This window comes from Coenobita brevimanus, chromosome 56 (genome assembly GCF_032717465.1).
Source record: "Coenobita brevimanus isolate Jiangsu-jjx chromosome 56, ASM3271746v2, whole genome shotgun sequence".
Lineage (NCBI taxonomy): Eukaryota > Metazoa > Arthropoda > Malacostraca > Decapoda > Coenobitidae > Coenobita > Coenobita brevimanus.
This window is the reverse complement of record NC_137009.1, coordinates 20,265,080-20,279,146: the sequence shown is the minus strand read 5'-3', so window position 1 is coordinate 20,279,146 and position 14,067 is coordinate 20,265,080. Positions and strand designations below refer to the sequence as shown.

At 38.1% G+C, this 14,067-nt stretch overlaps 1 protein-coding gene across 1 annotated transcript in view; it reads right to left on the bottom strand.

The window, feature by feature from the left end:
- Window positions 1-9,653, bottom strand: part of LOC145401656 (glutamate receptor ionotropic, delta-2-like) — a 62,226-nt gene extending 52,573 nt beyond the window's left edge. Inside the window, exons 1-2 of the mRNA XM_080273846.1 lie at window positions 9,108-9,653; window positions 8,788-8,977 (exon numbers count right to left, since the gene is read on the bottom strand). Of these exons, the coding sequence (XP_080129972.1) occupies window positions 8,788-8,977; window positions 9,108-9,653 (736 nt within the window). The remainder of the gene's footprint in view (window positions 1-8,787; window positions 8,978-9,107) is intronic.
- Window positions 9,654-14,067: the final 4,414 nt, after the last annotated feature.

Below are 14,067 nucleotides of genomic sequence, written 5' to 3'. Positions count from 1 at the left end.
TCTCCTTTCCTGATAGGCACTTATATAGCATTATCATGTCACCTCTTTTCCTTCTCTCCTGTAGTGTTGGTAGATTCAGTTTATTTAGTCTTTCTTCGTAGCTTAGGTCCCTTAAGCTTGGTATCCATCTTGTAGCGGCCCTTTGAACTTTTTCAATCTTGTCTATATGCTTTTTGAGATGAGGACTCCAGACTATTGATGGTCTAATTGATGGTCTAATGAATGATGTTATTATCCTTCTTAGCATGTCTTCATTTATGTATGTGAATGCTATTCTCATATTTGCAAGCAGTGTATACATGTTCCGTACCTTCTCGCTGATGTGGTCAGCCGGAGATAGTCCGTTATTGATAATCACACCTAGGTCTTTCTCTCTTTCTGATGTGTATAGGGTTTTATTTCCTAACTTATAATCCCAATCATGTCTTTTTCCACTTTTACCAAACTTGATTACATGACACTTGTCCACATTGAATTCCATTTGCCATGTACTACTCCATTCATGAAGTTTATTTAATTCTTCTTGTAGCTCCCTACAAGAGTCTGTGCTAGTAATTCTCCTTTGTATCTTTGCATCATCTGCAAACATATTCAGATAGCTCTCATTTCCAGTGTTACTGTTTATATCATTTATGTACACTAGAAACATGATTGGTGCCAGCACCGAACCCTGTGGTACTCCACTAGTCACCTCTTTCCATGATGAGTAGTTTCCTCTTAGTACTGTCCTCATTTCTCTTTTTATGAGAAAGTCTTGCATCCAACAAAACAGTTTGCCTCGAATTCCTCCTTGATGGTACAGCTTCCATAAAAGTCTTTGGTGTGGTACTGTGTCAAAAGCTTTCTTGAAATCTAAATACATACTGTCCACCCATCCTTCCCTTTCCTGTATTGTGTTTGTTACTCTGTCATAGTAGCTCAACAGATTAGTAACACATGATTTTCCTTTTCTGAAACCAAACTGTCTTTCTGTTATCATACTGTGTTCTTCTAGATGATTTACCCAAGCTTTTCTTATAAGCTTTTCTAATACATTGCTTACAACACTGGTCAGTGATACTGGTCGGTAGTTGAGAGGATTTTGTCTATTTCCTTTCTTGAATAAGGGGACTATATTTGCTTTTTTCCAAATATCAGGTAGTTTCCCTTGACTCAAGGATTTCTTGAAAATTAAAAATAATGGTTTACTTAACTCCTTTGCACATTCTCGTAACACCCAACATGAAATTTCATCAGGACCACTTGCTTTTCCTCTGTCTAATCTACTTAACTCCTCTTGTATTACTTTTTCTGCTATTTGTATATCTGGTAGTATGTGTGGACATGCGTGTTCCACATATTCCCTCTCAAAATTTTTTTCTTCTGTAAAAACTAATTGGAAATTCTTATTTAGTGCTTCACAAATATCTTTCTCTTGTGTATAAGTGATTCCCTCGTCCGTGTTGGATTGTATTATATCTTTTACTTTGGTTTTGCTTCTGATATAGCTGTAAAACAGCTTTGGTTGATCACTACTTTTATTTATTATATCCTCCTCAAACTGTTTTTGGGCTTCCCTCCTTATTCTTGTATAGTCGTTTCTTGCCTCTTTGTAATTATTATACGCCCTTTCACTATTGTGTCTTCTGTATCTATTCCACAACAAATCTCTTCTTTCTTTTAATTTTTTACATTCTGTATTGAATCATTTCTGTATTATCTTATCTGCTTCTTTGTGCTGTGGGATGTACTTCTGGACTCCTATTTCATAAAATTCACAAAATTTTTTATATACAGCATTTAAATCTTGTCCTCTAAGCTCATTTTCCCAATCATCTTCTAAGAAATACTTCTTTAGGTCTTGATAATTTCCCTTTTTATAGTTTAGTCTCTTTTTGTAACTGTCATTGCTGTTTACTAGGTCATATGCTATCCTGCAGTTATAATTTAGTACTGCATGATCGCTTTTGCCGAGTGGAGGGTGATATATTAAACTGTCAATGTCATTTTCTTGCCTAGTAAATATTAGATCTAGCACTGAAGGTACATCAAGTCCTCTTTTTCTAGTGGTTTCCCTCACATGTTGCGTTAAGAAAAACTCTTGTACGAGATCCAGGAGCTTTTGGTCCCAACAGCTTTCTTGGCTATTTATATCTAGTGTATTCCAATGTATATTTGTAGTTAGTATAATCCTTTCCGATTTCTCTTCCATTTTATGTAGCAAGGATCTTATACTCTGAATTGTACTCTCTGCCAGGTCCTCATATTCGTCTCTTTCCCATGTGTTTGATCTGGGTGGCATATACAAATTGGCTACAATTACTTTACCTTCAGATGTGTCGATCTCTACTGCAATCAGTTCTACTTGTGATGGTATATCTTGGTTTATTTCCTTGACTTTTAGATTATTCTTAGTTAATATTATAATTCCTCCTCCTTTTTTTAAATTTCTGTCTCTTCTCCATATATTATATTCCTCTAAGTTTAGTATGTCATTGGATATCCTTGGTGTTAATTTTGTCTCAGTTAGGCATATTATTTGTGGTTCATTTTCTCTGACATAATCATTCATCTCTAATAATTTAGATACCATTCCATCCACATTTGAGTACATCAACTTTATCATCTTGTTTATATACTTGTCATGACATGGTTCTACTAACTTCCTCCTTTTTCTTCCATCCTGTTTGTGTACCACTTTCGTACCTGCAATCCTATTACTTTGTAAAAAAATTTCTTCTTGTCCTCTTCTGATCTTCCCTCATTTTTTGTTTTTGCTTCCTCCCTTTTCTCTTTCAGTAATTCCAGTTCCTCTTGTGTTAGACATCGTTTTATCCATACATTTTTGAACTCCTCCTTTTCCATAAGATTCTTTGCATTTTTTAGTATCTCTTCCACAGTGTTTACACTCTGGAAAGTCACCTTTAGAGGTCTTGTCTTGCTTTTCTCATATTTCCCTAACCTTTTGTGTTCCTCTACGTCTTTACTACAGATTTGCTCTGATACTTCTTTCAGTAAGCTCATTACATTTGCCAACTCCTTTTTGTCTCTAGTGATTTTGTTTTTAATTTCTTCCTCTTCTATACCAGTGATTACTATAGATTTGTTTATATCTACTGAATCTCTGACTAACTTTCGATTGTTTTGGATTATTCTTTTCACTTCCTTTTTAATGTTTTTTTTCCTCCACCCTTGTTTCTAAGGCTTTCTTTACTTTCACCATTTCAGCATACGTGATTTCTACATCATTTTTGTAGCTCTGCACAGCTTCATTCACCTGTGTTATCTTCTCCTCAATATCACTGCTCTGGTCCATAAGACTGCTTGCTTGTCTAATTGTCTCTGTGTCATTTTTTAACTCTTCCATAACACTCTCGTGATTAACTACTGTACTTCCCATTTCACTCACTTTCTTCCTAAGGGTATTCAATTCCACTGTTAGTTCACTGATGGTTGTGTCTTTCTTATTGGCCTCCTTTCCCAGTTTTTCTATCTCTTCCTTTTGCAAGTGCATTTGCTTCTTTATTTCATCAATTTCTTTTTTGAAAGCCATTTCTAGTTTGTGTACACGTTCAACCAGTCTATTGTGAGTCTCCAATTCAACCAGTTCTTGGTAGAAATCATCATTTTGCTTTTTACTTTTATCCCTTTTCTTTTCCAAATTTGTTTTACTGAAGTATGGATCCATTTTGTAATACTAAATGAACAGAGTGTGTACTTACAAAGCATGCACGCTTTCCCCGTCTTGCTGTAGTATAAACAAACCCAGCTGACTCAACGCATCGTTATTCTTTGTTGTTTAAACCAGTCTTATTTAAACTTATTATTTCTTTTCCTTTTAATAATGAAAAATCATTTAGTCTAACCTGGTACAGAGCTTGACTCATTCAAAGATACTTATTTAGGTAATGCCTCTGGCCGTGTTGAGCTGGTATGGAGCGCCGGTATAGACTTCTACCTCCGACGATGCCGTGTGTGTGTGTGTGTGTGTGTGTGTGTGTGTGTAAACTTGGATGTCATTCTGCTGGTAGTCTTAGCTCAGTGGATGGGTGGATAGGTTGGTGGGCAGATGGGTGGGGTGAATTAATAAGTGGGTGGATGGTTGGTGTGTAGGTTAGCCAGGGTGAGTACGATGGGGAGGACGGGTGGACAGGCAAGGTTTGTAAAACGAATAGCGTGAGTGGGTTTTATGGTTTCTTGGGCAGGCCAGGTTGGCTAAGTCAATGGGATAGGAGGGTGGATGGGATAGATGAATGGGGTGGCTGTGTGGGGCAGAGTGGGTAGGTGAGTTGGAGTGACTGAGAGCTCAAGGTGCTTAGGATTTATGGATGGAATGGTGGGCTTTGTGGGCGCGTGGACAAATGGATACATTGACAGCCAGAAAACTGGCTTACTGCCTACTGCAGTGAGTGAACGGTTTAGTACATGGGTTAGAGAGTGGGTGGATGTTGAAGTAAGTAGGTCCCTGGCTGGAATAATTTGATGTGGAAATTTTAGTTTCTTAAGAAACACATGCATATGGAAACACTGGAGTAATGGGTAAATAAGTCCCTTGGGCGAAATATACCCATGGGATAAAGCTGGTAGATAAGGGTATTTGGTGTTTCTCAAGGGAGAGCAAACAGGCAATGGGGATAGTACAGTCCTTGATGATTATAGGTCCATAGAGGAAAGTCCATGGGGGCAAATAGGTCCCTTTGGGGATTCCGCTTTTCCCTCGACAGGAGAAAATAGGTCCGTGGTGAAAAATAGGCTCATGAGGGAAATTGGTTCATAGAGGGAAAGTAGGTTCATGAAGAATATAAGTCTGTAGAGAAAAATATTACATTGGGTGGAATGTAGGCCCATGGAAGGAAAAATGATCTAAGCAGAAAAAGAGGGCCAGAGAAATTTGGTCCGTGGCGGAAAATAAGTCCATGATAAAAAATAAATCAGTGGGAGAAACTAGTTTCACGGGGAAATAGCACCATAAGAAAAAAATGAGAAAAAGGAGTCAATGAGGTCAAGGAGTACCATAATAAAAAAAAGGTCTTGGTGAGAAATAGGTCCATGAGGAAAACAGATCCAATGAGGGAAAATAGGCTCATGGGGAAAAACTGGCCAAAATATGAAAACAATTCCATGGAGGAAACGAGGTTCATGAAGGATAATGGGTCCATGGGGGAAAAGTTCATTCTTATTATAAGTGACTGTGTTACTATTAAACCAGCTTAGTAATTATTGTACATTCAGGCGATAATGATCAATCCAGGAACACTCCACATATTGGAGACAATAAAGGCTGAATCTGTCTCTTCCAGATAGAAAATTTTCTTGCAAATTGAGTAACATTCTGCATGTTGCAAGACAGTAATGAAGCTGAATAACATGGTCTTGTGACAGTAAGAATTATATACTCGTAAATGTATATATAACTCTACCTGTGTATCTCTCTCTCTCTCTCTCTCTCTCTCCATCTGTCTGTCTATGTATAAAAAATGTATTCGTTTCAATCAAACAATCAATCAATCATTTCCTGTGGCACCCCACGGGATGCATAGGGTCTCAATGAACTCTCTCCACCAATATTTGTCTCTTGCCATCTCCTTCAGGTCCCACCAACACTCCTCTCCTGCTTCTTTTTTCATTGTCCTCAACCAGGTTTCCCTCGGCCTACCTCTACCTCTTCTTCCTCTAGCAATCCACTCTGGCACATCCTGTATTAAACAACCTTCTTTTCTGTATATGTGCCCCAGCCACTTCCAGCGAGACAGTCTCACATATTCATTAACTGGTTCCACTCTCGTAATATCCCTTACTCTTTCATTTGTAACTCTGTCTTGCCACTTTACCCCAAGAATCCTTCTCAGTATTTTATTCTCAAATCCTAATACTTTCTGATCTGTTGCAATTGTACTGTACCATGACTCATGCCCGTAAATTAAAATGGGTCTAACCATGGACTTGTAAATTTTCACTTTAGTATGTACCGAAAGCATATTATTATTCCAAACAGATTTCAACATTCCAACAGCTCGCCAAGCCTGTCTAATCCTCTCCTCAATTTCATTGTTTAATGATCCATTAGATAATACAATCGTTCCCAGATATTTAAAGTTTTCTACATTCTTCACCACATTATTCCCAATTACACAATCGATTTGGTTCTCCACGTTCATATTAATAATTTCAGTCTTTCCACAATTTATTACCAATCCCACTTTTTCTCCTTCCTCCACCAGACAATCGAGCACCCTCTGCATCTCGTAAATACTTCCGAAAATCAGTACAATATCATCAGCATAGTCCAAATCCATCAGCTTCTTATTTTCTTTCCAGTTAATTCCTGCACCTGTTCTCCTTACAACCTTTTTCATAACATAATCCATAACCAAAACAAACAACAATGGCGAAAGAACTCCTCCTTGAATCACTCCTGACCTAACTTGAAATGGATCACTCAAAGAACCACCCACCATTACCTTACAAAAAGTACCTTCATGCAGGCTTCTAATAATATTTACAAACTTTTCTGGTATGCCATAGAATCTCATGATTTTCAACATAGCTCCACGTGAAACACTATCAAACGCCTTTTCAAAATCCACAAAACACATACTAAGTGGCATTTTCATCTCATGAGCTTGTTGCATTAGATGCCTTACAATAAAAATCTGATCATTACAACCTCGACCCTTTCTAAATCCCGCTTGTTCTTCTCTTAAAATTTTATCAATTACTGGCTCTATTCTGTTCAGCAAGATTTTGGAAAAGACTTTTGCAACTACAGGTGTCAAAGTTATCCCCCTCCAATTGCCACACACACTTAAATCTCCCTTTTTTGGTATTTTTATAATCACTCCATTTTTCCACTCTTCTGGAATTCCATCATTATCCCAAGCCACATTAAAAAGTTTCAAAAGTGCATTCATCAACTCGTCATTTTCCACCTTAAGCATTTCAGGGAATATTCCATCCTCACCTGGAGCCTTAAAATTCTTTAACTCCTTTATAGATTTTGCTACCTCTTCCAAAGTTATATCCCCTGTTTCTATCTGCAAATCTCTCTCGGCTGGCAAAATGTCCTCTTCAGCTGGGATTGGTCTATTTAGAACAGATTCAAAGTGCTCTTTCCATCTTCCTTTTATATCCAAATCTTTAGTCATCAAATTACCATTTCTATCTCGTACAGGTATTTCCTTCCTTCTCTTTTCAGTCCCAGTTAACTCCTTTACGGCCTGATACGCTGCTCTTGTGCTCTGACCGTCATTTTTACTTAATTTAATTTCTGTCTCTGTCGCCTTTTCATCATATAGTCTCCTCTTATCACGTCTAACGAGTCTTTTTACTTCAGAATGTAAACTCCAATACTTTGCTCTAAGTACTTCAACTACCTGGCCATCAACATGTTGTTCTTCACTTCTTAACTTAGCCTCTTTCCTTTTCTGAATTACATTCCATGTTTCATCTGACATCCACTTTTTCCTTCCCGCTTTTCCCTTTTTCTTAATAGTAACCTTAGCACTTTCATGCAAAACCTTTTTTACCTCTCCACATTTGATTAATATCAATGTCTTCAGATTCCATCAGTCTGCAGGACTAGAAACTTGTTTCTACATTCGCACCGAAACTTTTCCCTCGTGCTCTCATCACTTCTCAGCTCATCAAAATCATAATTATTACCTCCTGTACAATTACCATTAACGTTTCTCTTAAGTTTTATTTTAATCTTTGACAAAAGTTGATGATCACTACCTATATCTGCCCCCCTCCTTACGCAAACACCTTGCAAATAACTCCTATGCCTTCTGCTAATTGCAATGTGGTCAATCTGGTTACAATATTTACCACATGGTGAAATCCAAGTAGTCTTATGTATTTTTCTATGCTCAAAGATAGTTCCACCAATTATAAGGTCATTTGCCAAACAAAAGCTTGCAAGTCGCACCCCATTTTCGTTTCTTATACCAACACCCTCCTTACCCATACAATCTTCAAAGCCATCCCTACTACTGCCAACAATCGCATTACAATCACCAATGCAAACTAACACATCATGTCTTGCCACTCTATTCACTACATCCTGCAGCTTCTCATAAAAGTCATCCTTCATTTCAACAGCAGCCTCATTTGTCGGAGCGTACCCCACAACCATACTGATATTACCATGGTCAGATTTTAAGCGAGCATAAAGCAAGCGCTCATTAATTGGTTCAAACTCACATAGTGCCTTGCAATCATCTCTACTCAGCAGTAAGCCTACTCCTTGGTAATGATTTCCATCACTCCTACCAGAAACCAACATAGTAATACCATCTTCCAAATTCATTTTATCAACTCCAAGCAACCTCGTTTCTGTAAGAGCACAAATATCCATCTTGTATTCCTTGAACACTGAAATAAGTTCTTTCATTTTACCAGCCTGATTGAGAGTTCGAACATTCCTGTTTCCTATTCTTAAGGTTCTTTTTGGATTTATGAACTTATTTTTACACCGTGGGATTCTTAGCACCCCCTGCCCACTTAAGGGCTGCACGGGACTGAGGGCCATTGCTTCGTCACCAGAGTTCATCAAGATTTCTTAGGCAGTAAAATATTTTACCCTGGAGCCAATGCCAGTGACTCGCGGGAACCAGACAGTGGAGAGAGGAAATTAACTAAATGAAAGTAAAATGCACAGGGTTTGGACAGACAAAGTACAAGGAAAAGAAAGAGAGCAAAAAGAATGTAGATAAAAGTGTCCCTTTTAGTCGCCTCTTACGACAAGCAGGGAATACTGGGGAAGTATTCTATCCCCCCTTCCCCACTGGCTGGCTATTCATCACTCACATCTGAAAGGTGTTAGAAGTTTCCTCCAGGGTTCATTCGGTGAACTTTTTGCCGTAATAAAACTCATGGGGTCCATGAAATACATCTTGCTGAAGTCCACCACTCGTGCTCGTTCCAGCGTCAGACTCAGATTCAAGGAGAAGTTGGCTCGTCTGAACTCTATATCGCCCACTATGCCTGTGAAATGGCCCTGATGGAGGGGAAGAATTGTGTAATGAAGGAATTTGCGGGAGGTGAGAAATAATGAAATAAAACAAAAAACAGTATATTTCAACACAGTGAAAAAGACTACATACTGCTGAGTATTGGAAAGCACTCACGTCGTCCTTAAGAACACCCCAATGGGCGTCTGCTGGCATGGTTAATACGTAAGTGAAGTTCAATTTCTTAGACAGCACGTCAAGGAGATATACATCTACACATGGTTTAGGCTTGACGGTCAAAGATCCTTCAACTTCGTCAAATATGATGAAAGGCTTGGAGTACAGTGTCACAGCCCTCATTTTCTCACCGTATAAGTTGGTCATTTGGTCTGGGAATATGTCATTAGTATTTGCTAGGCCTGTGTCTGTGGACCACTTGTTCACACTGAGGACCTGAGGGGAGCCTGAAGGGTGCAAGAGCTGGCGGATTAATACACGCCAGTAGGTCTTGTTTTGAGACTCCTGGTGGGTGAGGGCTGCCACATTCTCCTCCTTCCCTAGACGTTGATCCAGGAGGAAATGTTCTGCTTCGGTGGCGTTTTGGATGTGAACCAGGAAGTAACGAGTGAGCTTCTTCCTGGAGAATGGATCTGTGAGTACTGGGAGGAGGCGAGAGTCTGGAAGTCCTGCCAGCAGATAAATTACACACGAGAAGGGAGGCATTCCAGAAGGATTGTTATTGATGTAGGTCAAGGCACTCCCCGACTGGTGAATATTATATTGATCTACAATTATTTGCGAATGATATTTAGATTTTTGCAATATTCTTTCATCTCCAGTAATCTTTTTACTTAATAAACTGCCAGGGGAAAGATCAGTATTAAATGTGTGTTGGTTTGGTTGTAAAGGCACCAGTACATTCCTAGGACCATTAATTTTACTGCTGATTATAAAAACTCTTAGACAATTTGGCGTGAACAGCTGAGCCAGGAGATTCGTGAGTAAAATTATTTCCCCAGCCTCTCTGTTCTCGGAAGGAGTCGTGCCGTAGTTTGTGGATACGAGACCGATCAGTGTGATAATTATGACTGAAGAAGGTTGCATGCTGAGCAGGTTGACCCTGGAAAAAAAACGAATGGTCTATTAGTATCTGTAAAAACTGTAATTACTACGAGGCAAAAACACACACATAGTAAACAATTTTGCTTGCATTTGTAGAGGAAGACATGAATATACCCTCTTTTGTTCATTATAAAACGCATTACAGCAATATCTTTCGAAATTTTACGTGTCACAGGTTGACAGAGAGGGAAAAAATGCAGATTACTAAGGATATTTTCCCCTCTAGTTTAATTTCTTTCCTTTGGTCTGAATGCATTCCTGTGTAAAAGACTATGAAAATAATGGATCTCTTAAATAATGGAGATATTGATGCATCTGTATATGTTGTTACAAAGAGTCAAGTGGCAAAATCTGAGGTGACTGAATTCCAAGAATTTTAGTGACCTTTGTAGCGTTTATTACGTAAATTTTTAATTTTGCATTATATCCTGAGCCCCATAGCTTAAGTAGCAAGTAACACACACACACACACACACACACACACACACACACACAGACACACACACACACACACACACACACACACACACACACACACACACACACACACACACACACACACACAAACACACACACACAAACACACACACACACACACACACACACACTGGGAGTCAGAGAGAGAAGACGCACCGCCGGATTAAGGGGGGGGGGGCCCAAGGGGCCCGGGCCCTGGGCCACCCACCAAGAGGGGGCCTCCCACCAGAGCAACTTGTGTTCATTTCATTTCGTGTTTATGCATTACATATTACATCATTGGATGAATAATCCCCGTTCAGTATTTCCTAACTAAAAGTGTCCTATTTATATATTAGGATTTAGGTTACCAGTCTGTGGTGTATGCCATTGGGGGAGTTGGAAAGGGGGTCTCCCTTCCAAGCGGGCCCCGGGCCCCCCACATGCTTAATCCAGCCGTGAGAAGACGTGCGACGTTGGCGCTCCATACCGAGCCAGCACGGCCAGTGGCATTACCTAAATTAGTATCTTTATATGAGTCAAGCTTTGTACCAGGTTAGACTAAATGATTTTTCAATATTAAAAAAAAAAAATAAGAAGTTTAAACAAGACTTGTTCAAACAGAAAAGAGAACCAAGAGGCGAAAGAATGCGCTCAGTCAGCTGAGGTTTGTTTTGACTACAGCTGCACGGGGAATGTAAGTACATGTACTCTGTGCTTTTAGTATTGCAAAATGGACACATACTTTAGTAAAGCAAATTTGGAAAAGAAAAGGGATAAAGGTAGAAAGCAAGATCATGATTTCTACCAAGAACTGGTTGAAGTGGAGACACAATAGACTGGTTGAACGTGTACACAAACTGGAAATGGCTTTCAAAAATGTAATTGATGAAATAAAGAAGCAGATACACTAGCAAAAGGAATAAATAAAAAAAACTAGGAAGGGAGGCCAACAAGAAAGACACAACCATCAGTGAACTAACAGTGGAATTGAGTACACTTAGGAAGAAAATGAGTGAAATGGCAAGTACAGTAGTCAATCACGAGAGTGTTATGGAAGAGTTCAAAAATGATACAGAGACAATTAGGCAAGTAAGCAGTCTGACAGACCAGAGCAGTGATATTGAGGAGAAGATAACACAGGTGAATGAAGCTGTGCAAAGCTACCAAAATGATGTGGAAACCACGTATGCTGTAATGGTGAAAGTAAAGAAAGGCTTAGAAACAAGGGTGGAGAAAAAAGCATTAAACAGGAAGTGAAAAGAATAATCCAAAACAATCCAAAGTTAGAGAGAGATTCAGTAGATATAAACAAATCTATAGTAATCACTGGTATAGAAGAGGAAGAAGTAAAAGACAAGATCACAAGAGACAAAAAGGAGATGGCAAATGTAATGAGGTTACTGAAAGAAGTATCAGAGGAAATCTGTAGTAAAGACATAGAGGAACACAAAAGGTTAGTGAAATACGAGAAAAGCAAGACAAGACCTCTAAAGGTGACTTTCCAGAGTGTAAACACTGTGGAGGAGATAATAAAAAATGCAAAGAATCTTATGGAAAAAGAGGAGTTCAAAAATGTATGGATAAAAAGATGCCTAACATAAGAGGAACTGGAATTACTGAAAGAGAAGAGGGAGGAAGCAAAAACAAAAAATGAGGGAAGATCAGAAGAGGAGAAGAACACATTTTTTTTAAAAAAGTAATAGGATTGCAGGTACGAAAGTGGTACACAAATAGGAGGGAATAAAAAGGAGGAAGGTAGTAGAACCATGTCATGACAAGTATATAAACAAGATGATAAAGTTGATGTATTCAAATGTGGATGGAATGGTATCTAAATTACTAGAGATGAATGATTATGTCAGAGAAAATGAACCACAAATAATATGTCTAACTGAAACAAAATTAACACCAAGGATATCCAATGACATACTAAACTTAGAGGAATACAATATATGGAGAAGAGACAGAAATTTTAAAAAAGGAGGAGGAATTATAATATTAACTAAGATAAATCTAAAAGTCACTGAAATAAAACTAGATATACCATCACAAGTAGAACTGATTGCAGTAAAGATCAACACATCTGAAGGGAAAGTAATTGTAGCCAATTTGTATATGCCACCCAGATCAAACACATGGGAAAGTGACGAATATGAGGACCTGGCAGAGAGTACAATTCAGAGTGTAAGATCATTACTACAGAAAATGGAAGAGAAATCGGAAAGAATTATACTAACTGGAGATTTTAATACAAATATAAATTGGAATACTCTAGATATAATAAGCTAAGAAAGGTGTTGGGACCAAAAGCTCCTGGATCTCGTGCAAGAGTTTTTCCTAATGCAACATGTGAGGGAAACCACCAGAAAAAGAGGTCTCGACGTACCTTCAGTGCTGGATCTAATATTTACTAGGCAAGAAAATGATATTGACAGTTTAATATATCACTCAACACTCGGCAAAAGCGATCATGCAGTACTAAATTACAACTTCAGGATAGCATATGACATAGTTAACAGCAATGACAGTTACAAAAAGTGCCTAAACTATAAAAAGGGAAATTATCAAGATCTAAAGAAGTATTTCTTAGAAGTTGATTGGGAAAATGAGCTTAGAGGACACGATTTATATGTTGTATATAAAAAATTCTGTGAATTTTATGAAATAGGAATCCAAAAGTACATCCCACAGCATAAAGAAGCAGATAAGAAAATACAGAAATGGTTCAATACAGAATGTAAAAAATTAAAAGAAAGAAGAGATTTGTTGTGGAATAGATACAGAAGACACAATAGTGAAAGGGCGTATAATAATTGCAAACAGGCAAGAAACGATTATTCAAGAATAAGGAGGGAAGCCCAAAAACAGTTTGAGGAGGATATAATAAATAAAAGTAGTGATCAACCAAAGCTGTTTTAAAGATACATCAGAAGCAAGACCAAAGTAAAAGATATAATACAATCCATTACGGACGAGGGAATCACTTATACACAAGAGAAAGATATTTGTGAAGCAGTAAATAAGAATTTCCAATTAGTTTTTACAGAAGAAAAAAAAATTGAGAGGGACTATGTAGAACATGCATGTCCACACATACTACCAAATATACAAATAGCAGAAAAAGTAATGCAGGAGGAGTTAAGTAAATTAGACAGACGAAAAGCAAGTGGTCCTGATGAAATTTCAGTAAACCATTATTTTTAATTTTCAAGAAATCCTTGAGTCAAGGTAAACTACCTGATATTTGGAAGAAAGCAAATATTGTCCCCTTATTCAAGAAAGGAAATAAACAAAATCCACTCAACTACTGACCAGTATCACTGACCAGTGTTGTAAGCAAGGTATTAGAAAAGCTTATAAGAAAAGCTTGGGAAAATCATCTAGAAGAACACAGTATGATAACAGAAAGACAGTTTGGTTTCAGAAAAGGAAAATCATGTGTTACTAATCTGTTGAGCTACTATGACAGAGTAACAAACACAATACAGGAAAGAGAAGGATGGGTAGACAGTATCTATTTCGATTTGAAGAAAGCTTTTGACACAGTACCACACCA